This window comes from Thamnophis sirtalis, unplaced genomic scaffold (assembly GCF_051295495.1).
Source record: "Thamnophis sirtalis isolate CommonGarterSnake01/CBP01778 unplaced genomic scaffold, rThaSir2_p1.2 scaffold_3, whole genome shotgun sequence".
In the NCBI taxonomy this organism is placed as follows: Eukaryota; Metazoa; Chordata; class Lepidosauria; order Squamata; family Natricidae; genus Thamnophis; species Thamnophis sirtalis.
Genome location: NW_028261383.1, coordinates 174,958,835 through 174,984,153, shown reverse-complemented (window position 1 = coordinate 174,984,153; position 25,319 = coordinate 174,958,835). Strand labels below are relative to the sequence as shown.

The 25,319-nt window shown below is 42.1% G+C and overlaps 1 protein-coding gene across 2 annotated transcripts; it reads right to left on the bottom strand.

Annotated features, from left to right (window-relative positions):
* Positions 1–1,981: 1,981 nt before the first annotated feature.
* LOC106548566 (retinol dehydrogenase 8) lies at positions 1,982–14,626 on the bottom strand. Of its 2 annotated transcripts, XM_087711034.1 has the most exons (6): positions 14,485–14,626; positions 14,208–14,369; positions 10,977–11,156; positions 8,756–8,849; positions 3,652–3,835; positions 1,986–2,427 (listed from the first exon to the last, which is right to left on the bottom strand). In XM_087711034.1, the coding sequence occupies exons 1-6, from the start codon at positions 14,579–14,581 to the stop codon at positions 2,212–2,214; spliced, it is 933 nt and encodes a 310-aa protein (XP_087567160.1). In that variant the 5' UTR covers positions 14,582–14,626; the 3' UTR covers positions 1,986–2,211. The 2 variants fall into 2 exon arrangements, with proteins under 2 accessions (XP_087567161.1, XP_087567160.1); XM_087711035.1 differs by lacking the exon at positions 10,977–11,156 and having other exon boundaries at positions 1,982–2,427.
* Between the last annotated feature and the right edge of the window lie 10,693 nt (positions 14,627–25,319).

Below are 25,319 nucleotides of genomic sequence, written 5' to 3'. Positions count from 1 at the left end.
CTGGCATCTTTTGGTGATAAAAGGACGGATGGTGCCACGCCCTGGTTGCAGGAGTCAACGTTCATTCAACGTTCATTGATCATCGGTCGTGGTTTATTTGAAAGACACTTGGAGAAGTGCATTGCTTTGTAAGAGTTTTGTTTGGTATTCTGTTATCTCGTCAGATACTTTATTTATGTTTATTTTTGGGCTCGCAGCCAGTCTGAGCCGAGAACTGATAAAGTGAGTTCCTTTTACGTTTGTCTGCCTGTCGTCTGTTAACGAGCAGAGAAGGGGGCGGACAGAACAATAGAGTATTCTAATTTTATTACTTTTGATGGATTTTGGTCTATCAGTGTATTTTAGACAGTGAATTGTGCTGAATATTCACTTGTGGAAAATGTAGCATTAGAAGTTCAAGGGATTACAATGCGTCTAGATTCAAGATCGATATTAAAGCAGCCATTTCCTATATGTAAATTTTTATTTCACAGATTATTGAATGTGAAAAGAGCAAAGCCGAGGAAGCAATCCAATGAACACTTACTAGGAAGAAAGCCTACCAAACTGAGTAAGACTTAACTTCTGGATAAAGATGCATAGGATTTCCTCAAACCCGTCAATGCCCATGTAATGCAAATACTTTTGGTTCCGCTATATGTATAAAAAGGAATGTCTTCTGTATCGTGTACATATTTTTGGACAATGATGCAAATTAGCAACTGATCCTACTATGATTACAAATCTCCGGCCCCAATTAAAAAGCATTTGGGAACTGGCAAGTTGTATTTGAAAAAGAAACAAAAAAAAACTATTGCAAGTTGACTTTTCCCCTATGAAAAGAAGAAGTCTACATTAATGACATTTTTGTTTCCATACTACCTCATCTTTTTTTTGGGGTGTCCTTTTATATTGTTCTTTCTTATTTTACAGTAATTGGTTCCTCTAGTTCAGTGTTTCTCAACCTTGGCAACTTGAAGATGTCCGGACTTCAACTCCCAGAATTCCCCAGCCAGCAAATGCTGGCTGGGGAATTCTGGGAGTTGAAGTCCAGACATCTTCAAGTGGCCAAGGTTGAGAAACACTGCTCTAGTTGATTTTTTTCAGGAACAAAAAACAGTTTAAAATATGCACTCGCTCTCTTTCCTTAGCCTTAAGAATTGTTTTAATCTTACATTCTCAGAACTAACTTCAGGGAAGTCCTAATATAGTGAAGAATTGGAAAACATGTTCAGTAGGGAATATATTTAGGTAGAAGCCCAGACGCACGGTGCATTTTTAAAGGTTAGGTATTATATAAGAGCCGAGGTGGCGCAGTGGTTAAATGCAGCACTGCAGGCTACTTCGGCTGACTGCAGTTCTGCAGTTCGGCTGTTCAAATCTCACCGGCTCAAGGTTGACTCAGCCTTCCATCCTTCCGAGGTGGGTAAAATGAGGACCCGGATTGTTGTTGGGAGCCAATATGCTGACTCTGTAAACCGCTTAGAGAGGGCTGAAAGCCCTATGAAGCGGTATATAAGTCTAACTGCTATTGCTATATATAACCGAATGGGGCACTGGTTCTATTATTTCTCAAAGTAGCTATGTTCAACTTTCACAATTCCTCAGCCAGGAGATCCTTCGATGAGAATTCTGGGAACTTCAAAAACTACTCATCCAGAAGTTGCCAAGATTGGAAGATCTACAAGATGTACAAGAGTGACGGGATCAATTTTGGATCACACCACTTTGGACTGCAAATGCAGGGTGACGTTTTTGATTCCGGTAATCATAGCGTATTAAAAAATGTATTATTCAAAGATGTTACATAAGGAACACCAAAAATATGACACGCTTTGCAACCCCCCAGATCAAAAATATTATCTCATTCTAATTAGATCAGTGGTTCCCAAACTTGGCAACTTTAAGACTTGTGGACTTCAACTCCCAGAATTCTCCAGCCAGCAGAGCTGGCTGGAGAATTCTGGGAGTTGAAGTCCACAAGTCTTAAAGTTGCCAAGTTTGGGAACCACTGAATTAGATTATTGCTTTGAAGCAACATTAGTCTCCCCCCCCCCAAAAAAAAACCCCACACTGAATCAGTCCTAGGACACCTAATTCTGTACTACAAGAAAAAAAAATCTGCATGTAAGCTATAAGTAAGATCTTGTAGCCAATGAACAGACTCTTTTCAGAACCTATTAAGGAATAAAGGGCTTTGAGGCAGCTAGCACCTTCTGTATTGTAAGCGATCTAGTCCATATCTCGCCTCTTCCTCCACTGCAGCATTTTAAGGAGGCTTAAACTGGCTTTGAACAGCCGATCGTGTTGGAAGATCATCTGATGAAAAGTATTGAGAGGCAGGTTCCCACTGGGGTCCGCATGCTTGAGAGTGGTGATGGGCGTGTAGAAACTGTTGGTTTGATACCGCAATGGAGGGTTCTCCGAGTTGATCACTTTCAGCACGTGCTGCCAGCAAAAAGAGCAAGACATGGAATTAGAAATGCAGACTTCTATAGCAATAGCAGTTAGACTTATATACCGCTTCATAGGGCTTTCAGCCCTCTCTAAGCAGTTTACAGCGTCAGCATATTGCCCCCAACAACAATCCGGGTCCTCATTTTACCCACCTTGGAAGGATGGAAGGCTGAGTCAACCTTGAGCCGGTGAGATTTGAACAGCCGAACTGCAGAACTGCAGTCAGCTGAAGTAGCCTGCAGTGCTGCATTTAACCACTGCGCCACCTCGGCTCTACCTGTGGTTTACAGACAAGTGTATGTTTGGATGAAGGTGGTGGTGGTGGTGAGTATAAGTTAATTAGGATGGGGAAAAGTAGCAAACATATTTAAAGGTCTGATTTTAAGAGTCAAGATGAAGCTTCAAACAATCAGGATACTTTTCAGCCGAGGTGGCGCAGTGGTTAGAGTGCAGCAGGACTGAACTGCAGAACTGCAGATAACAGTCAGCTGAAGTGGCCTGCAGTACTGCACCCTAACCACTGCGCCACCTCGGCTCTTGAATGAAGCAACGCAGATAATCCCAACGAACAGACACGGCTAGAATACAGACAGATTTTCTTCATTACTAGTTCGAACGGTTGTTTCCTGCAAATGTCCCCTCCCAACGCCTCACTTATAAACTCTCTTGGGAGGGGCCAATCCACAACCACCTGTGCTTAATTATCTTCCATGAGACTGCCTACGGAGTTGCTTCTTCCGTTTCTCAGCCCTTCTCAATCGAGCATCAGGGACAAACTGGCTTTGATCCTCCCCACTGCTCCATGCCTCAGGCACCTGCTGGTGGCCAATCAGCCTCTCTGGTCCCTGCCCTGAGTTTGAACCCTGCCCAGGGTCCTCCACATCTTCCATGGCAGACTCTTATGGTTCCTCGCTATCCGAGTCCATCAGCAGCTCAACCGGATCCTGCTGGGCCACAACAGTCAAGTAAGCTAACCCTTTACTGACAAGAGTTGGGAGATGGGTTTTAAAATAAGTTAACGTCTACTGACTTTATGGTTCCTCAAAATGTGTCAACATATTATTTCTTTCTTTTGGGGGGGGGAGAAAGAGGGGGAGCCCTGGTTTGATTAATCTTCTGGATTATTAAGACTACTGGCCATAGCAAAGACTTTAACTTTAAGCAGCAGAGACTAGGCATTTATTCCAAAATAGGTAGGGAGAAGCATCATCTTACCTCCACCACCTCTTCTGGAGACTGCCCCAGTGCAGTGAAGACCTCCTTGGAGTAGGCTAGATAGAAGTTGTGGAACATATCTAGTGTCTCTTTATCCACACCCGAGAGATCCATGCTTGCGGCCTTTTCGTAAAGCTTCCTCTCAAACTCTGTTAACACTGGTCCTGGCTCAATTAAACTGATTCTGTAGGAGGAAAGAAACGGTGAATAATCAGGACCCCCACTCAACCTTCCACCGTTGAGCAGCCTAAACAATCTGTTTGACAAAGAAGCAGGTTTCCTCGTCTTCGAACATTGTCAAGAACCACCAGAGTGCCAGGCGTCCCAGCAGACACCTTAAGATGCTTCCCATTTGTTCTACGTAGTTCTATGACTTAGAACCCAAGGCCTGGGCTTCACTAAGCAAGAGTTCTTAGCGCACTTCGGTTCAAGAAACTGTACTATGTAGAGAAAACATTGAAACCATTTTACAAATCTCTATTTTGATTCAGAAGAATTTAATTATAACGCATATCTCATGCTTTCAGCCCCATCGTCTTGCAGAGAAGGTCTGCCTGCGTCTGATGTTCAAAGCAAATAAAACCTTAAATTAAAGCGTGGCACGACAAAACCGCGGTCCACTAAAGCGCGCCCGATTAAAGCGCGTACCTGACGTCATCAGCAGCGCGACAAATAAGACAGCGGAGAAAAGAGGGCGCTTTAAAAAGTGCTTTTAAAGCAAGCCGATTCACGTTAAGGTAAGGGTTAGTGTTAGTGTTAGTGTTAGGGTTAGGTTAAGGGTTAGGGTTAGGTTAAGCGTTAGGGTTAGGTTTAGGGTTAGGTTAAGGGTTAGTGTTAGGTTTAGCGTTAGGTTAAGGGTTAGGTTTAGGGTTAGGTTAAGGGTTAGGTTTAGGGTTAGGTTTAGGGTTAGGTTAAGGGTTAGTGTTAGGTTTAGCGTTAGGTTAAGGGTTAGGTTTAGGGTTAGGTTAAGGGTTAGGTTTAGGGTTAGGTTTAGGGTTAGGTTAAGGGTTAGGTTTAGGGTTAGGTTTAGGGTTAGGTTTCGGGGGGTTAGGTTTAGGTTTACGCGTTAATTTTAGCTTTACCGCTCACAGCGTGCTTTTTTCGTCGCGCTGTGATGACGTCAGGTACGCGGTTTCGTCGAGCGCGCTTTAGTCGACCGCGGTTTTGTGGTGGAACCAAATTAAAGAGGCAGTCAGACAATTTTATTATTATTATTTGTGACTAGCATAATAAATTACAATCGAAACTATGAAGTGGTAAAATATCAATAACATTCAAAGAACTTTCGTCACATTTTCTCTACCACTGGTCAACAAATGGAGCATAAAGCATCCCTTGTGGTCCATATTTCAGACAGAGGTTGTAGGGTTAGCATGTTTAAAGATCATTTCTTTTTCAGCTGATGGACCTCCAGTCTATCTACTCCCAAAGATTCCAGCCCAGGTGCTTGGAAAAAAGTTTACTATCCCCAACAAACTGGGTGATAATTAAAGCAGGGTTCCCCCCTGCCTTTTTAAAGTGTTCAACAGAGGCATTAGACAGAATGAGAAATAATGGGATTGAAAATTTACTTACTGTCTTCTTTACTAAAATAAAATTTAGATTTTATTTTACAAACGCCTCTAAGTGGTATTGAATATTTAATGGAAAAAAAATGAAGGACTTTGGCACATTAGCTGGCTTTTAAGTAAATAAACAATAAAAATGTTAGTTAAGACTATGACATAAGAATCATTATCAGTGAATGACAGGACTAGAAGGGACATTGGAGGTTTTCTAGTTGAAACCTCCCTGCCCAAGGCAGAATCCTTGTACCATCCAGGACAAATGGTTGTCTAATCTTAGTTTGAAAACTTTCAAGGTTGAGAGACTTTGATGAAGACTGGTTTTAAAATTGAAAATATTATATATAAGGAGGTTACATTTAGCAATAGCAGCAATAGCAGTTAGACTTATATACCGCTTCATAGGGCTTTCAGGCCTCTCTAAGCGGTTTACAGAGAGTCAGCATATTGCCCCCAACAATCTGGGTCCTCATTTTACCCACCTCGGAAGGATGGAAGGATGAGTCAACCCTGAGCCGGTGAGATCTGAACCGCTGAACTGCTGATCTAGCAGTAGCCTGCAGTGCTGCATTTAACCTCGGAGGTTACATTTAATAATATGAACTGTTATGTATAATTATGTTAAGGTATGACATATCAAAAAAGATGTAGTAAAGTGGGACAAATTTCAATTGTCATTATTGGATTAAATTCCAGTGATTAAAATGACTTACTATGAGTACTATTTTTATTTTTTTTAATTAAATGTATATGTCACCCATCTCCCTGTTGAATGACTCTCTAAAGCAGGGGTGTCGAACTTGCGGCCTGTGGGCTGTATGTGTCACACACCGGCCACGCTCACAACCATTTTAGCCAAGTGGGAAAAAGTCGTGATGCGTCACTTCACATGAGTTTGACACCCCTGCTCTACAGCTAATATTAGCAATAGCAATAGCAGTTAGACTTATATACCGCTTCATAGGGCTTTCAGCCCTCTCTAAGCGGTTTAGAGTCAGCGTATCGCCCCCACAGTCTGTTTTTAAAATTGTGGTGTTGTGTTGTCCGCTGTCTTTCTTTGTTCCCCGCCCCCCCCCCCCCCCCCCGACTTGGTTTGTGAGCCGCCCTGAGTCCCTCTGGGAATAGGGCGGCATAGAAATACAATAAAATTGAAAAATCGAAAAAGAATGGGTCCTCATTTCACCCACCTCGGAAGGATGGAAGGCTGAGTTAACTTTGAGCCGGTGAGATGTGAACCGCTGAACTGCAGATAACAGTCAGCTGAAGTGGCCTGCAGTGCTGCATTTAACCACTGCGCCACCCTAACCAGTACACCACCCTAACCACTGCGCCACATACTTTTTTTCTTTATTCCTTTTCCTCTACTTTTTCCCCAAATTTCTTTTGTTTTTTTATATTTTATCTTTCGTAGAAATTTAAATGTGGTATGTGTGTGTAGCAGGTTTTTCCCAAACTTAACAATGTTAAGACGTGTGGACTTCAACTCCCACAACACTGCATTAGAGATTTGTACCCTTTTAATGTATAAAAATGACAATTCCCTGCCCCTGTTTGTCCTCCACTAATCGATGTTATTTTCAATAAATTTTAGAGAGATAAAAAGGTTTCCTTAAGAACCATCTCCAGATATTCTTCCCATTCTCTTTGTTTTAGGATCCAAACGTCACAGAAGATGAGGGGACATAGATCCAAAGGAATATTTCATTTCCAAGCTTTTTTTAAATAATACATTCTCCATTTATATCATTTTATATGCCTGTCATCTGTAAGGTCACGGGGTAGTTTAAACATTTATTAAACAAGGAAGAAAAAAAAAATAACACTCAGATATTAAACGACCACCTGCCTTTTTCTGAACTCTTTATTTTCAAACAACCCGTGATCCGACAAAGGGGCGAACGACAAAACCGCGCCCGACTAAACCGCGTCACTGATGTCATCAACGCGGCGACAACAGCCAGCGCGGAGAAAGAAGGGCGCTTTAAATAGCGTGTCGAAAGAAAGCCGATTTAACTTAAGGTAAGGGTTAGGTTTAGGGTTAGGTTAAGGGTTAGGGTTAGGTTTAGGGCTAGGTTAAGGGTTAGGTTTAGGGTTAGGTTTAGGGTTAGGGTTAGGGTTAGGATTAGGTTAAGGGTTAGGTTTAGGATTAGGTTTAGGGTTAGGTTTAGGGTTAGGGGTTAAGTTTAGGTTTAGTGTTTACAGCGTGCTTCTTTCTCCGCGCTGTTGTCGCCCTGTTGATGACGTCAGTGACGCGATTTAGTCGGGCGCGGTTTTGTCGTTCGCCCTTTTGTCGGTGAACCCAAACAACCATCTATCATAATTAATTTCTAAAATAAAAAAAAAGCAAAACAGCTAAAAAAATAAAAACACAATATTTAAAAGCATATATTACTACTACGGTACTTTTTCTAAAAGCAGTCTAATGATTCAACGTTCTCCAGTTTAAAAAAACTTGGGTAGAAGATCTCTCTCTCTCTCTCTCGTCTCTCTGTCTCTCCCTCTGTCTTTCTCCCTCCCTCCCTCTCTCTCTCCCTCTGTCTCTCTCCCTCTGTCTCTCTCTGTCTCTGTCTCTCTCTCTCTGTCTCTGTGTCTCTCTGTCTTTCTCTTCTCTCTCTCTCTCTCTCTCTCTCTCTGTCTCTCTCTCTCTCTGTCCTCCTCTTCTCTCTCTCTCTGTGTCTCCCTCCCTCCCTCCCTCCCTCTCTCTCTCTCTCTGTGCTTGAGAGCTTAAAAGTCTTTCGGAGCTAGACAAAAAAAAAAACAGTATTCCCACATCTTGATGGAAGGGATATTTTTAGAATTGCTTCTTTACCACAATTCTCAGAGGCTAACATTTGAGAAAGTTAGTGTCTAGGTGCAAGGGCAACCAGCGAAATGCGCTGAATAGAGATCTGAATAAGTACTTTCTCCATCCTAGGCGAGAACTTGAGCCGAGGTGGCGCAGTGGTTAGGGTGCAGTACTGCAGGCCACTTCAGCTGACTGTTATCTGCAGTTCGGCGGTTCAAATCTCACCGGCTCAAGGTTGACTCAGCCTTCCATCCTTCCGAGGTGGGTGAAATGAGGACCCAGACTGTGGGGGTGATATGCTGACTCTGTAAACCGCTTAGAGAGGGCTGAAAGCCCTATGAAGCGGTATATAAGTCTAACTGCTATTGCTATTGCTAACTATCATCCAAGTGAGTAAGGTAGGGCAGCTACCCTACCTGGACTGGAGTGTGTATATGTGTGTTATTCAGTGATTGGGAGCTGAAAGCTGCTTTGGCTGGACTACGAAATCTGACTGGTAAAAATCCATAGGACCACTAGATGACAACAAAGAGATAAAAGAAGTGTGAATATTTGTCTGCCATCAATTTTTTATGGATCCTTTCAGCCCAGACCTAATTGCGCTAAACTTTACCAACTCTGCGTGCTTGCTCATTTAGTTTTTACGGACCCTGCCCTGAGTGGTATTAAGTCTAATAATGCCCAAAGAAATGCAATTCCTTCTCAGGGGAACCTCCGTCGTGGTCTGTCTTAATTCCAATCCCACTGTATTTACCTGATCCCAAATTTTAGGGCCTGCAGGGCTAAGCTCTCGCAGAAACCCTCCACAGCAAATTTGGAGGCAGAGTAGATATCATTGAAGAGGAGACCTGCAGGGGATTAAATATTGCAAGAAAAAAAAAAGATGACTCATAGACAATGAGGGGCTTGTTCTCTTTTACTACTTGCTAGTAAGATTTCCCGAAAGAAAACTGAAGCTGCTTTGCACTGAGTAGCAAACTTCTTCGACCTGCCCTGCTGGCTGTGTTTTTAATTGTATGTTCTCCTTTTTTAACCCAACGTATAGATACTAAAGCAGATGAAGCTTTTCTACAGCCAGAGAGAAAGTTTGGAAAAACACCATGGGTTTATTGTTTAGTATGTCAACCTACTTCAGTAGGACTGAAGAAAGAAGAGAGTTTGCTTGCACAAACAAGAACCATTCTGGCTGTATTTGATTTGGCATTGAACTATAATGCAACAAATCACCTGTTAGTCTAATATATTGTGTGAACCCAGCATATGCCATCAGTCTGTGCTTTATGTCTCATGAGAGCCTGGAATATCTCATTTGAATTAAATGCCCTGAATGGTGTCATGTGAACACAGACCTGACTACTAACAAGTTTTGATTAGAAAACTGAAGTCCAGAGAGTTCATTTTAGTTTATAGTGTAACATCTTGCACTCTGGTTGTGTCTACTTCAGGGGTGGGTTCCTGCCAGTTCTAATCTCTTCTATAGAAGAGGTTCCACAAATCTACCGTGCGTTTAGAACTGGTTCCAGCTCCGTCCCCCCGCCCGTCCGCACCACGCTTGCCCCGCCCGCCACTCACTGATTGGCTGGCTCCCCAATCGCCCCGCCCACCTCTAAGAGTCCTATCTAAACCTTAAAGTCTTAAAGCTGTCAAGTTTGAACATCCCAGGGTTTTTTTTTCTAAAGGGCTAGGGGTGCAAGGGTCTTGTAACTTGATAGCTTTAAGACTTGCACATTTCAATGCCAGAGTTCCTGAGCCAACATGACTGGAGGAGGAATTCTGGGAGTTGAAGTCCACAAGTCTTGAAGCTGTCAAGTTTGAACACCTTTGGGTTTTTTTTTCTAAAAGGTTAGGGGTGCAAGGGTCTTGTAACTTGATAGCTTTAAGACTTGCACATTTCAATGCCAGAGTTCCTGAGCCAACATGACTGGAGGAGGAATTCTGGGAGTTGAAGTCCACAAGTCTTAAAGCTGTCAAGTTTGAACACCCCTGGGTTTTTTTTTTCTAAAGGGTTAGGGGTGGAAAGGTCTTGTAACTTGACAGCTTTAAGCCTTGCATGCTTCAAATGCCAGAGTATTTGAACCAACATTTTGGTTGCTAAGCAAGAGCATTGTTTAGTTTCACCACATTTTACAAGTTGGTCACGCTCATCCAGTCACATGGCCGCCAAGCCACTCCCACTCAGTCACATGGCTGGCAAGCCACTCCCAGCCGGTCACATGGCTGGCAAGCCACTCCCACAAAGCAGGCCACACCTACAGAAGAGGTTCTAAAAAAATTTGAAACCCACCACTGGTCTGCAGAGTCTACTTTAACTAGGTCAATTAAAGACCGAGTAGCTACAATCTGTACACTTTGTTGGTTTTAACTTTTCTTATTGTTTAATGTGTTGTGCAAACACAGCCCATTAATTCCGCTTCTCATTTAGCTCATCTACGTGTACCCAGAAGAGCAGCCAAGTTAAGCTTGTAAAGGTCTCTGAGGGGATGTTGACAAATAAATACACAACAGGTCGGCATGAATGCTTTTTTAAAATCCTCCTCAGGTTCATGAATGATTTTGCCCAGAGAGGGAAGTGCTTTGGGTGCCCTTCCCTCTCTTTGCAAGCTCCTTTAGCCCTGCGAGGTATTGCTAGGTTCCTTGGTATGACTTGCCTCCAGTTCTTTGTTCTGTAGCAAAGAAAAGACGGAGCTTAATGTTAAAAGGATCTTGACAAGACTGGAAATACTCTCATTGCCTGCAACCTCGCAGAGCTGCTCCCTGTCAGAGAAGACAAGATGGACCAACAATATGACTTGGTATAGGCCAGCTTCACATGTTCCAGATAAATAGCCTGTATGATGTAGTTGCCATAGAAATCCATTGCTAAGGGTGCTTCCGTTCTCCGGAACCTGTCCCACCCTCGTCCTCTGGGGGTAATCAAAGTTGGTTGTCCAGAGGATTCTACCACATTCTCCTTTGTCCTCTGAAAGGAGCTTCACCTTGCAAACCTAGGACGCTGCTCATCACAACAATATGCCCTCTCTTTCGCCGCTTCATGTCAGGGAAGATTTCCTGGATAAGGCGCACCAAGCCAAAGAAGTTGGTGTCGAAGAGGTGTTGGATTGAGGCCATGCTCTGGCTTTCCACTGGACCAATCAGGCCAAATCCTGCATTGTTCACTGTATAGGAAGGGAGTGGTAAGTTAGCAAGAGAGAATAGGAGAAAGCAATATTTCAAGTCCTTGTGAATTTGCGAAATCAGCAGTGGAGAGGAGAAGGAGATGGTGTTACAATCTAACTCGTTTGTTAGCAAAGATGACACTGGCCTACCTTGGGCTTTCTCTGTACTTTGAGAAACGCCCGAACAAGGTTATTTCCAAATGGCAGCTCACAGAACTTCCTCTATTCCTCAGCAATATGCACCACCCGCTGCTATCGAGTGATTCATATCCTACTCCACTACTACAAATCACAACTTGTCACATCATGACTGAACCTGCATTTTTGTTGTCAGTATCCACAGTTTTCTTATTTCTTTGTTCATTTTTTTCTTCCATCTTTTGAACTCTGTCCTCCACTTCCTTCATTTGGTAAACATCAAATGGAGGAGAGCTGATGTTGCGACGGCACGACGTGCGATCTTGGTGTTCCGAGATCGCAGTCAAATTTCTGCCGCTGGACAGTCCATTTAGACCTAAACTGTCCCGCAGAGACAGTGATTGAGAAGGGCACCTCCTGCTGATCTCAGGGACACCACAAAGTCCCTGAATGATCCAGGAATAGCCCTTTTTTCCGGTGACAGAAATGCAACTAAGGAAGCTGCTGAAGTTGGGACAGCTCCGGAATGGGAAGAAAGCGGAAAGAAAAAGTGTGTCGAATTGGTGAGAAAATTTTATTATTAGAGGAAGAGACTACCCAAGAAAAAAAAATAAGTTAAGATTGAAGACAGAAGGCAGCGAGATTGATCTGCATTGAACTTAGTGTGTTATCCAGTTTCTAATTTTTTTTTCTCACGGATGAAACTTTTGTAGGGCCTCCCTATTTTTTAAACTGAATGGGTTAATTCTTTCTTCTTTTTTCCCTTTTGCTTATACCTATGGATTAAAATTCTCCTTTTTTATAATGCTTGATTTGATTGATTGGATTGTTTTTGATCTCCATTTAAGGGTTTTTTCTTTCTTTCTTAAGCTTGGAATATAAAGAAGAAAATAAGAAGGATTATAAAGAGGGTTGTAACAACAGGAGGAAAAGCAGTTACACTGCCACTTAGGGGCAGGAGGCTGGATACATTGTTTTTTCTTCTTTCTCTTTGATCATTTGAGATTCAAGGCTCTTTCGGTTTGTTTACTGACAGTGTTAGTAGGAAGAGCCCAAGTTGTTTATACAGGTGCCTTTTGGAAGTTCTATCACTAGCTATTGGAGGGAAGACAACATTTTGTCTTGAAAGATAATAAATGAACCTGTTTGAAGTTTATTAAAATAGCCTTGAACCCTATTGTGGCAGTGTCTGCAAAATTGAAAGAATGGCTCAGCAGGAAAAAGAAACTGTAACATTGCAAATGATTATGTTTGAAATTCAAAATCTATTAGTTGTGACAGAGAGAATTGAAAAGAGATTGGAGAATATGGAATACAAAACAGAAAATTCTGATGGAGAAACTGAGGATGTTTACCAAATGAACTGAACCTGCATTTTTGAAGGTGGAACTTTCAGTTCTGGATTTATGATGAAGTTCCCATATAAATGCCATTCTGCAAAGAAACGGATAGCCTAGGCTCCTTGCCCAAATATGTCTTATGTCTAGAACTTCTTTGTCACAAAATGTTCACGGATATCTCCAAACAGCTTAAACTGGAGTTTAGCATCTTAGATGTAACTTCCCCAATTTGTTGCCCTCCCACAGCCAGCATCTATGGGGGCTGGAAATCCTGGAAACCACAGTCCAAGGATACCTAGGGGATATCAAATTAGTAAAAAGCTCTCGATGCATCAAAGTCTAATTCAGATGTTATGTTCCAGTTTGCTGGTTGTGGCAGTGACCAGGCCAGCTGGTGCAAAAGATACATTGGGCTGTATAGACTAGTGCAGTCACAGTGATGGGATTCAGCCAGTTCGCACCTATTCGAGAGAACCGGTTGGTAACTTTCCAAGCAGTTCGGAGAACCGGTTGTTGGAAGAAATCTCCTTTTGTTTTTTCCCACTTTTCAGGGCTAATCCTGTAAGGAAGGCAGGAAGGAAACATTCTGGTGATGTTTCTAGCCTAATCTTTACTGACCTGCTTACAGAAACTGCCTCTCTGGTTAACCCTTATTATATTGTAACAGCTAAGGCCCATCGACGTGAGTTGGCCACAGCCACATTGTCACATGACCACCGAGCCATGCCTACCCAGCTGGTCATTATGGCAGAGAACCGGTTGTTAAATTATTTGAATCCCACCACTGATATAAATGATATAAAAAAAACAAGATATTAATAAAGAGGAGAAATGAGTGAGAGGCAATTAAGTCTGGTAGTTAAGCCCTGACCTATAAACCAGGAGACTCTGAATTCTAGTCCTGCCTTAGGCATGAAAGTCAGCTGGGTGACCTTGGGCCAGTCACTCTCTCTCTCTCAGCCCAACTCACTTCACTGGGTTGCTGTGAGAACAATAGGAGAAAGGAGAATTATGTATGTCTTTAATTATTTATTAAAGATGATAAAGCTGGGATAAGAGTCAAATAAATAAATGGAGCGAGGTAAAAAGAAGGATAAGATACATTTTCAAAGGTTGGGTAAGGGTTCCAAGCAGTGGTGGGATTCAGCCGGTTCGCACCTATCCGGGAGAACCGGTTGGTAACTTTCTAAGTAGTTCAGAGAACCGGTTGTTGGAAGAAATCTCCTTTTGTTTTTCCCCACTTTACAGGGCTAATCCTGTAAGGAAGGCAGGAAGGGAACATTCTGGTGCTGTTTCTAGCCTCATCTTTATTGCCCTGTTTACAGAAACTGCCTCTCCGGTTAACCCTGATTACATTGTCACAGCCAACGTGAAGCGCCCATCGACCTGAGTGACTTTGAGTTGGCCACGCCCACCCAGTCACATGACCACCGAGCCCCGCCTACCCAGATGGTCATTAGGGCAGAGAACCGGTTGTTAAATTATTTGAATCCCACCACTGTCACGGTCCAAACAAATCCTCTTCATCCTGTGTAAGAGGGGCTTTATTGGGAGAAAGGGCTTGCTTTCCTACCCAGCACATCCACCTTGCGTTGGGGGATGCTGTTCACGCAGCGCCTGATAGAGTCCTCACTGGTCACATCAAGTTCTTTGATTTCAAGCATCTTATCCAGGGCAGGCCCCGCTTGCTCCTTCAGTGCTTCACTTTTCTCCAAATTCCTCATGGTGGCAAAAACTAAGGAAAAAGAGTGTAGACCAGGAATTATAAGGCATCACTCTGGCCAAGTTAGGGAGGGCTTCCTTTCCTTCTTCGGAGTTGCTGTGCCTCCTAGCGCCTTTTCTGGGCTTACCTCGAAATCGCTTCAGCTCGTCTCTTGCCAGGCGCACGGCCAGGGCCAGCCCAATGCCGGAGGAGCAGCCAGTCACCAGCACATTCCGCACAGCCATCGTTGCCTCTGGGAGGAAAGCAAAAGAATAGGAGAAAAGCCTCAGAAATAGAACCGAGTGGAAGTCCTTTTGTACTGACAAAGTGTGGAAATCCTGTGATCCCCTAAGTCCCAACTTCAAACATCACCTTTGCAAAGAATTTCAAGGCGCTTTCAGCTTTCTTTCCACTTAAAAATGGCAATAATAATAATAATAATAATAATAATAATAATAATAATAATAACAACTCCGCCATTGCCGGTCCCAAGCCCGGATGAGAAAGGAGGAAGGTTGGGATCAGGTTGGCATCTGGTCCCGTAAAAACCCCCCCGCCAACCCATACAATATGGTGAAAAAAACAAATAAGAATTCCATACCGCATCGGTCGTCGCGCGGGTTAACAAGGGCCGCGGCGGATGTTGGGGTCCCTGGACATCCGTCGACAAGTGGGCTACAAGTGGACCAGCCAACAAAACGACAAAAATATAGTGCAGATGAAAACCGTGCCATAATGGCCTGTTACTACAACTCAGAGCCAGAAAAAAGAGGCTATTTAAAGCGAATGTATGAATTATGGAAACAACAATATCCAGATTCAAATGTTAGTGAACAACGACTAGCAGATCAAAGGCGATTTATTATACGGAATAAAGTGTTTAGTGAAGTTGAACATGAGGAAATTCAGGCAAATTGCAAAACCCAAAAAACAATATCACAAGCGGAAATAACTGATATTCAAGACACAACTAAAGACATTATAGTAGAACTCCCAGAAGAAGCTCTTGGGAAGGAAATAACATCACCACCACTAGAACCAGTTATCACTGAACCAACTGATGAACTAACTCAAAAAGAATTGAAGGATAAGATCATGGAGCATTTTCTGCTTAATGAGGAAAGGCAACGTTTACCATCACTAAAAAATGTGCCGAAGAAAATTTTGGCCCCTATCATGAAAATGGTTAATGCAGTGTTTTCAACAATTGAACCGGGATCCATCTTGGAAACAAACCAGTTAATGTACAGCGCAGCTGTAATAGTCACTAATGAACTAGGCATCAAAATTAAAGTACCTAGTCATACAACAGAAAAAGCATCAAAGCCAAAGTGGAAAATCCGTTTAGAACAAAAAATAAAAAAATTAAGGGCAGATGCTAGTAACTTAAAGAACATGCATGAGCAACGGCTTAAAAACAATAAAATCATAGATCGGCTAATCAGGAGATATAGATTGGATACAAGAAACATCAATGAAGCTGTAGAGATTGTAAAACAGCAGATAACAGCAACAGCTAGAAAAATTGAAAGATATGAGGCACGAATCATCCAATATAAACAAAATCAGCAATTTCGATCAGACCAACGGCGTTTTTATCAAAGTCTTAATGTAAATGGTGACACCAAAAGTGAAAAACCAGAAAAACAGGCCACAGTTGAATTCTGGAAAGAATTGTGGGAAAATGCAAAGGACTACAACAAGGAAGCAAAGTGGATACATGACTTTGAGAAAAGCATTGGCAACAAACAAATGCAAGTATTAGAAATAACAACTGAGATGGTCAAAAATCGAGTTAAAAAGGTAAAGAATTGGACATCACCTGGAAAGGACCAATTACATGGTTTCTGGCTCAAATATCTGACCAGTTTACATGCAATATTGGCCAGGCAACTGAATGAAATTTTACAAAAGGGCCAAATTGATGAATGGTTGACAACTGGAAAAACATACTTGATTCAGAAAGATCCAACTAAAGGAACAACACCTGAAAACTATAGACCAATAACATGCTTGCCAACAACCTTCAAATTACTCACAGGCATTATTGCAGATAACATGATGGATTATTTGGAAACAAACAACATCTTGCCAGTAGAGCAAAAAGGCAACAAAAGAAGGAGCAGGGGCACAAAAGATCAGCTTATAATTGATAAAATGATATTAGAAAATTGTAAGAACAGAAAAACGAACTTGAATATGGTCTGGATTGATTACAAAAAGGCATTTGACTCACTGCCACATAGTTGGATCATAAAATGCTTAGAAACAACTGGCATTAGCAAAAATATTACATCCTTTACTGAAAAGGCAATGAAACAATGGAGAACTGAGTTGGCAGTAGGGAATGAGAGCTACGGAATGGTTAATATCAAGCGAGGAATTTTCCAGGGTGATTCACTTTCACCTCTTCTCTTCATCATCGCAATGATCCCACTATCAGTAATCTTAAAAAAAATGAAATTAGGCTACCAAACAGCCAAAAAAGCTGAAAAAATTTCGCATTTACTATATATGGATGATTTGAAACTCTATGGAAAGTCAGAAATAGAAATCCAATCATTGACAAATACAGTCCGAGTATTCAGCACCGATATTTCAATGCAGTTTGGCATGGAAAAATGCGCCACTGTATCCATAAAAAGGGGCAAAATCACTGCATCTGAGGGAATTGAAATGCCCAATGGCCAACTAATTAAATGCAAAGAAAATGAAGCCTACAAATACTTAGGCATTCTGCAGTTGGATAACATCAAGCATGGAGAAGTAAAAACTATTGTCAGACGAGAGTACACCAACAGAGTTAGGAAAATTTTGAAATCTAAATTGAATGGTGGAAATACAATCAAGGCCATAAATACCTGGGCAATACCAGTTATAAGATACACAGCTGGCATAGTTAACTGGACACAAACTGATTTGGACCTTTTGGACCGAAAAACCAGGAAACTAATGACAATGCACTACAGTTTACATCCACGTGGTGATACTGATAGACTATATCTGCCCCGAAAATCAGGTGGCAGAGGATTATTACAAGTGAAGCAAACAGTTGAAGAAGAAAAACATGCACTGGCTGATTATTTAAAAGAAAGTCAAGAACATCTATTAATCGAAGTAAAGAACAAAAATCTACTGAAGGCCCAACAGACAAAACAAGAATACAGAAAAGATGTGATAAAATCAAGAATGGAGAGTTGGCAGAACAAAGCACTGCATGGTCAATTTCTGGAAAAAATAAAAGATAAAGTGGACAGGGAACAAACTTGGTTATGGTTAAAAACAGGTACATTAAAGAAAGAAACAGAGCCATTAATCCTGGCTGCGCAAGAACAAGCTATCCGCACAAATGCCATTAAGGCCAAAATCGAAAAATCCTCTGATGATGCCAAATGCAGACTTTGCAAAGAAGCTGACGAAACTGTTGATCACATACTCAGCTGCTGTAAAAAAATCGCGCAGACTGATTATAAATTGCGGCACAATTCAGTAGCACAAATGATCCATTGGAATTTGTGCAAAAATTTTAATATTAAAACAGCAACAAACTGGTGGGAACATCAGCCTGAAAAAGTCACCGAAAATCAGATGGTCAAGATCTTGTGGGATTTCCGTATACAAACAGACAAAATACTGGCGCATAATACACCAGACATCACACTGGTTGAGAAAAATAAGGTCACAATCATAGACATCGCAATACCAGGTGATAGCAGGGTCGCCGAGAAGGAACATGAAAAAATCGCAAGATACCAGGACTTAAAAATCGAAATTCAATGACTATGGCACAAACCAGCAGTGATAATTCCAGTGGTAATTGGCACACTGGGTGCTATTCCAAAACACTGGAATTACATTTAAAACAGTTAAAAATTGACAAAATCACCATTAGTCAAATGCAAAAAGCCGCACTGCTTGGATCTGCACGCATATTACGAAAATACGTTACGACGTCCTAGGCCCCTGGGTGGGGCCCGACTAGTAACCAATGCCAAATCCGGCGAAACAACTGGCCGCTGTGATACAATTGTATAATAATAATATTATTAATAATAATAATAATAATAATAATAATAATAATAATAATAATAATAATAATAATAATAATAATAATTTTACATCCACGTGGTGATACTGATAGACTATATCTGCCCCGAAAATCAGGTGGCAGAGGATTATTACAAGTGAAGCAAACAGTTGAAGAAGAAAAACATGCACTGGCTGATTATTTAAAAGAAAGTCAAGAACATCTATTAATCGAAGTAAAGAACAAAAATCTACTGAAGGCCCAACAGACAAAACAAGAATACAGAAAAGATGTGATAAAATCAAGAATGGAGAGTTGGCAGAACAAAGCACTGCATGGTCAATTTCTGGAAAAAATAAAAGATAAAGTGGACAGGGAACAAACTTGGTTATGGTTAAAAACAGGTACATTAAAGAAAGAAACAGAGTCACTAATCCTGGCTGCGCAAGAACAAGCTATCCGCACAAATGCCATTAAGGCCAAAATCGAAAAATCCTCTGATGATGCCAAATGCAGACTTTGCAAAGAAGCTGACTAAACTGTTGATCACATACTCAGCTGCTGTAAAAAAATCGCGCAGACTGATTATAAATTGCGGCACAATTCAGTAGCACAAATGATCCATTGGAATTTGTGCAAAAATTATAATATTAAAACAGCAACAAACTGGTGGGAACATCAGCCTGAAAAAGTCACAGAAAATCAGATGGTCAAGATCTTGTGGGATTTCCGTATACAAACCAACAAAATACTGGCGCATAATACACCAGACATCACACTGGTTGAGAAAAATAAGGTCACAATCATAGACATCGCAATACCAGGTGATAGCAGGGTCGCCGAGAAGGAACATGAAAAAATCGCAAGATACCAGGACTTAAAAATTGAAATTCAACGACTATGGCACAAATCAGCAGTGGTAATTCCAGTGGTAATTGGCACACTGGGTGCTATTCCAAAAGCACTGGAATTACATTTAAAACAGTTAAAAATTGACAAAATCACCATCGGTCAAATGCAAAAAGCCGCACTGCTTGGATCTGCACGCATATTACGAAAATACGTTACGACGTCCTGGGCCCCTGGGTGGGGCCCGACTAGTAACCAATGCCAAATCCGGCGAAACAACTGGCCGCTGTGATACAATTGTACAATAATAACAACAACGAAAATACGTTACGACGTCCTAGGCCCCTGGGTGGGGCCCTACTAGTAACCAATGCCAAATCCGGCGAAACAACTGGCCGCTGTGATACAATTGTATAATAATAATGATCTACTTTACTAAACTAATGAAAAGGTGACTGAATTAGTCTAAAGTTCTTTGAGCATTTGGAAAGTAGGTATGATTTTTAATGTTCACAATGAGTGCAAAGTAGGTTTTTTAAAATCACCTACATGATTTCTAAAACTGAATCATTTTGTCAGCTAAAGTGAAACCATTGTGGGGTTTAGCCCTGATTGGGGAGGGGAGAAAAGAGCAGTTGCTGGGTTGAAATTTGGAAAATAAATAGAGGGTTGTTTGTTGCCCCAGCTGTTTATTTCTCTTCACAGTCTCACTGGCACTAAGGAGTAACATGACTATCAATGCATCAAATTTAGGACTATGGAACATAAAAGAAACTTCAGCATAAAATGCCATACTGTCCATAGCTGTTGTGCTGCAGAACTAAACATTCAAAAGTCCTTCCCTCCATGACCAGGCACAAGAGATTACCTATAAGAAGGGGACTGTTATTCATGACTTACATGGCTGCCCATCACGCATGCCATAACTTTTGGCTAGCTCACAAAACAACAATAAAAACTGTTAACAACTCAAAATCTCAAAGGCAACATTCCTCCCACTGCCAGAATGGGATGACTTGACAAGGCCAGCAGGGGGCAACCTTCTTACCACCGCCAAGTCCCCTCTACCAACTCGCTGCTGCCATCTCTTTGCAGCACATCTCAACACCAGAAATTTACGTCAGGGATAACTCGCTGAGGGTACTACCAGTTGGAGAGCTAAGCAGGCGAGCGAGCCAGCTGTCAGAGAGGGGTAGCTGGAGGCGACAGTGCACAGAGACATGGTGTTGGGTGGTGTGTCAAAATGCGAACCCACCACCACCACCCTGCAACATTTTTTTTAAAGCCACATTGCTTAATGTTTGAGAGTGTTTTGCTGAAAATAAGGGCAGCTTTGAGAAGTAATGGAGTGGGATATCAGCTTTTTTTTAAAAAAAGACAAAAACAAAACTAAAATGTATTGTTTTGATTTGCATTCAAATCCTTGCCCGTCAAGCAGATTGCAAAGTTTGCAGCCACATGTAGCTGTGGCAGTGGTGGGTTTCAAAAATTTTTTGGAAGCTCTTCTGTAGGTGTGGCCTGCTTTCCGGGTCCACTGGCGGAACCTCTTCTAACCGGTTCGGTAGATTTGACGAACCGGTTCTATTAAACCGGTGCGAACCGGTAGGAACCCACCTCTGAGCTGTGGGATCTGATGCACTAAGGAATGGGGCTGTGTGGACAGGAAATTTTGGAGTCCAAATTGGAAAAAACAAAAACCTCTTCTCAGCATTACTGTTTTCACAACATCGGTGTTGGCTTTGGGGGGGGGGGAAACATTGCTGCGACTCTCCAAATAGCAATAGCAGTAGACTTATATACCGCTTCATAGGCCTTTCAGGCCTCTCTAAGCGGTTTACAGAGAGTCAGCATATTGCCCCCAACAATCTGGGTCCTCATTTTACCCACCTCGGAAGGATGGAAGGCTGAGTCAACCCTGAGCCGGTGAGATTTGAACCGCTGACCTGCTGATCTAGCAGTAGCCTGCAGTGCTGCATTTAACCACTGCGCCACCTTGGCCCTCTGCACATGACCTGAAATACAATGAAATTGCCCACATGACTTTGGGTGGAAAGCTCTCCGTATTTGACCAGGAACACCAGGAAAGCATTCGGCACATGACCAGAAACACAATTAAATCATCCACTTGGCTCAGTGGGTACATTGCTACAATCGTGTTTCTGGTCTCCCCCCCCCCATCCCCCTCACTGTGTCTTCCTATTTGCTTTTATATTTTATTCTATAATCTAATCAGTGGTGGGTTTCAAATTTTTTTAGAACCTCTCCTGTAGGTGTGGCCTGCTTTGTGGGAGTGGCTTACAGGCCGTGTGACCGGGTGGGAGTGGCTTGCCAGCTATGTGACTGAGTGGGAATGGCTTGGCAGTCATGTGACTGGGTGGACGTGGCCAACTTGTAAAATGTGGTGAAACTCACTTAACGCTCTTGGTTAGCAACCAAAATGTTGGCTCAGAAACTCTGGCATTTGAAGTACGCAAGCCTTAAAGCTGTCAAGTTACAAGACCCTTGCACCCCTAACCCTTTAGGGAAAAAAAACCCAGGGGTGTTCAAACTTGACAGCTTCAAGACTTGTGGACTTCAACTCCCAGAATTCCTCCTCTAGTTATGTTGGCTCAGGAACTCTGGCATTGAAGTGTGCAAGTCTTAAACCTGTCAAGTTACAAGACCCTTGCACCCCTAACTCTTTAGAGAAAAAAACCCCAGGGGTGTTCAAACTTGACAGCTTTAAGACTTGTGGACTTCAACTCCCAGAATTCCTCCCCTCGCTCTTCATCTTGATGATGTGCGGACAAGCGGAGGGGAGGGAGCTGGAACCGGTTCTAAACGGCACTGTAGATTTGTGGAACCTCTTCTATAGAAGAGGTTAGAACTGGCAGGAACCCAGCCCTGAATCTAATCAAATGTTTAAAGAGGGGAAAAAAATAATATAAAAATGAAAAGTGTTTCTGGTCATGTGCTCAAATATTAAGCAACGTGGCTATTTAAAAAAGTGGCAGGGTGGCAGGGGCTTTCCATTTGGACACCCCACCCCACACTGCTTCTGCACTGTTGTCTCTAATTCCACTCTCCATCCATTGCCCCCCCCCCCCCCAGACAGTCTGATTGCTGGCCTGCCTGGCTCTCCATTCTGTGCCTGCAGTTTCCTGCAGCAGAGTTCCAGTGTTGAGATATACTGCAAAAAGATGGAGGCAACGAGCTGGGAGAGGGGACTTGGCCGTGGCGAGAAGGCTGCCCCAGGTTGGCTGTTCTGACCCCCCTTCTTCGCTCGTTCAAAGACGACAGTCAGAGAGACTTAAAAGGAAACAACTTTATCAATCCTGGCTCCCGCTGGCTGCGAGCCCAAAATAAACATAAATAAAGTCTCTGGCAAGAAGATAACAGAATGCAAAAACAAAGATCTCTTACGGCCAAACCAGGTGTACAGAAAGAAAGCAAATCACTTCTCCAAGTGTCTCTTTGAATCAGGGTTGCAGAAAGCAAATCACTTATCCAAGTGCCTCTCACAAACAAACCACGACCGATGAACGGCGAACCACGAACGAACGACGAACGTTGACTTCTGCAACCAGGGCGTGGCACCATCAGTCCTTTTATCTCCAGAAGACCACATTAATAGCAGTTAGACTTATATACCGCTTCATAGGGCTTTCAGCCCTCTCTAAGCGGTTTACAGAGTCAGCATATCGCCCCCAACAACAATCTGGGTCCTCATTTTATCCACCTCGGAAGGATGGAAGGCTGAGTCAACCCTGAGCCAGTGAGATTTGAACAGCCGAACTGCAGAACTGCAGTCAGCTGAAGTAGCCTGCAAGTGCTGCATTTAACCACTGTGCCACCTCGGCTCAATGCCCCAGCTGCATTGTTATTCCTGCATCCCGAACTCAACTCACAGCAAACTTCTGCTGAGTCACAACACTTGGCCATGTTGAGCTAGTGGTGTTGAGTCATCCTAGAAAACACACACACACACACACACACACACACACACACACACACACACACTACTCTCCTGAATATCTACATCAGTGGTAGTCAACCTGGTGCCTACCGCCCACTAGTGGGCATTCCAGCTTTCATGGTGGGCAGGAGGGGTTTGCTGTAACTCTGCTTTATAAATATTATAAAGTTACTTCCCTACTTTATAAAGCACCATTACTGTGGAACCGGTGGGCGGTTAGAAAGTTTTACTACTAACAGAGATACAAAAGTGGGCAGTAGGTATAAAAAGGTTGACTACCCCTGATCTACATTCAAGTCCTCTGGCCTCCAGCTTTACTCTAGCCAGCTCTTCCAGAAGACTAAGAATGTGGGAGCCTGTCAGATGTGTTGAGTGGGGAGAGTTATAGAGGAGCACAGAGATGAATTTAAAGAAACAATGCAATAATCTTTAGTGAAACTCAGCCCAGGAAAGCTGGAAAATATAAAAAGATTGCCCCACCTGTGTTTAGTTTAAAAAAAAAACAAGCAGGGAAATTGCCAGACTTCCAAGATTCTGAAGTTATAACCTAGATCAGTGTTTCTCAACCTTGGCAACTTGAAGATGTCTGGACTTCAACTCCCAGAATTCCTGGCTGGGGAATTCTGGGAATTGAAGTCCAGACATCTTCAAGTTGCCAAGGTTGAGAAACACTGACCTAGATCAATAAAGTTCTAGCATTTCATTTGATGTGTTTCTTTCCTCCCTTTTAAAAACGGATTTATTAAAGACTAGAAGACCTCTGATGTCCCCTCCAGCCATATGAATCTATATTCTAATAACAAATACATTCAAAGGAAAAAAACACCACAATGAATGTGAAAAAGAAAAAGGAAACGGGGAAAGAAAAAAGGAGATAGAAAAAAGAAAATAAAAGAACAAAAAAAATATTGAGGAAATGGCTTCCAATCTTAAGAGCCAAGGTGGCGCAGTGGTTAAATGCAGCACTGCAGGCTACTGCTAGATCAGCAGGTCAGCGGTTCAAATCTCACCGGCTCAGGGTTGACTCAGCCTTCCATCCTTCCGAGGTGGGTAAAATGAGGACCCAGACTGTGGGGGCGATATGCTGACTCTGTAAACCGCTTAGAGAGGGCTGAAAGCCCTATGAAGCGGTATATAAGTCTACTGCTATTGCTATCTTCCTCTCCGCCCTGAGTCTTCTGGGAGTAGGGCGTCATACAAGCTAAATAAATAAACTCTCAGTAGTTATACAGACAATTTTAATATCTCTCTCTCTCCAAGATTGTATCATAATTCCCTTCTTTCTATAACCTATTCTTTCTCATCGTAAATCACAAAATCATTTTTTTTCCCACACACAAAAAAACCCGTAAGAGTTAAGAGTGTTGGAGGCACAATCTGAGATTTGGATGGCATGGATGATAAAGTTAAATGTGGATAATAAATAACATTTTATTAGATGTGCTACGTTGAGAATAAGGAAGACATAAACCCAGGCTACGCCTGAAAACACCTCTATGGATCTCGGCACAAGAAGAGAAACAGCAGGCAGAGACAGAAAGTTAATGTAGCAGGAATTATTGGAAAATCACCAAGAGGAATATAAAATTAAATCTAGAGAACAACTAAAGGCAGGATATAGTTGTCAATGATTTACCCATTTAGAGTTATGTAAAAAAGGATTTAAAACAGATAACAAGACTTATGGTATGGAACAACGTGAAGTGCAATTGTATACTGATGATGAACACGTAATTGCTAAAATGTATAAACTTTTGTTGAAATTTCAAATGGAAGAACAGGTTAAAGAATGCATTATAAAATGGTCTACGAATTTTGGTTATAATATACAGATGGACCAATGGGAAAATATGTGGTCAAAAGGTTGAAATTTACGTTAGTTTACAAGCTTAAAGGGATTTTTTATAAATGGATGTATTGTTGGTACATAATGCCAGAGAAATTATACGGAATGCATAAAGGAAGCCCAAATGAATGTTGGAAATGTAAACAACACGAAGGGACATACTTGGTGAAAATGTAAAACTAAAACATTTTAGTGTCAGCGTTCCACATATCATGCAGAATTAAATCAGAGTCCAAGCCAGACCTATCCTTGAAATTCCAATTTAATAAGACAGACGTGTTGGCACATCTGTGGAATCCCAAATCT

Excerpts from the sequence above, each read along its gene's own strand:
- LOC106548566 (XM_087711034.1), bottom strand. The coding sequence starts at position 14,581 with ATGGCTGTGCGGAATGTGCTGGTGACTGGCTGCTCCTCCGGCATTGGG. Across the intron at positions 14,370-14,484 it reads CGAGCTGAAGCGATTTCGAG|TTTTTGCCACCATGAGGAAT; the intron begins GTAAGCCCAGAA and ends CTTTTTCCTTAG. Across the intron at positions 11,157-14,207 it reads ACGCAAGGTGGATGTGCTGG|TGAACAATGCAGGATTTGGC; the intron begins GTAGGAAAGCAA and ends CTTCCTATACAG.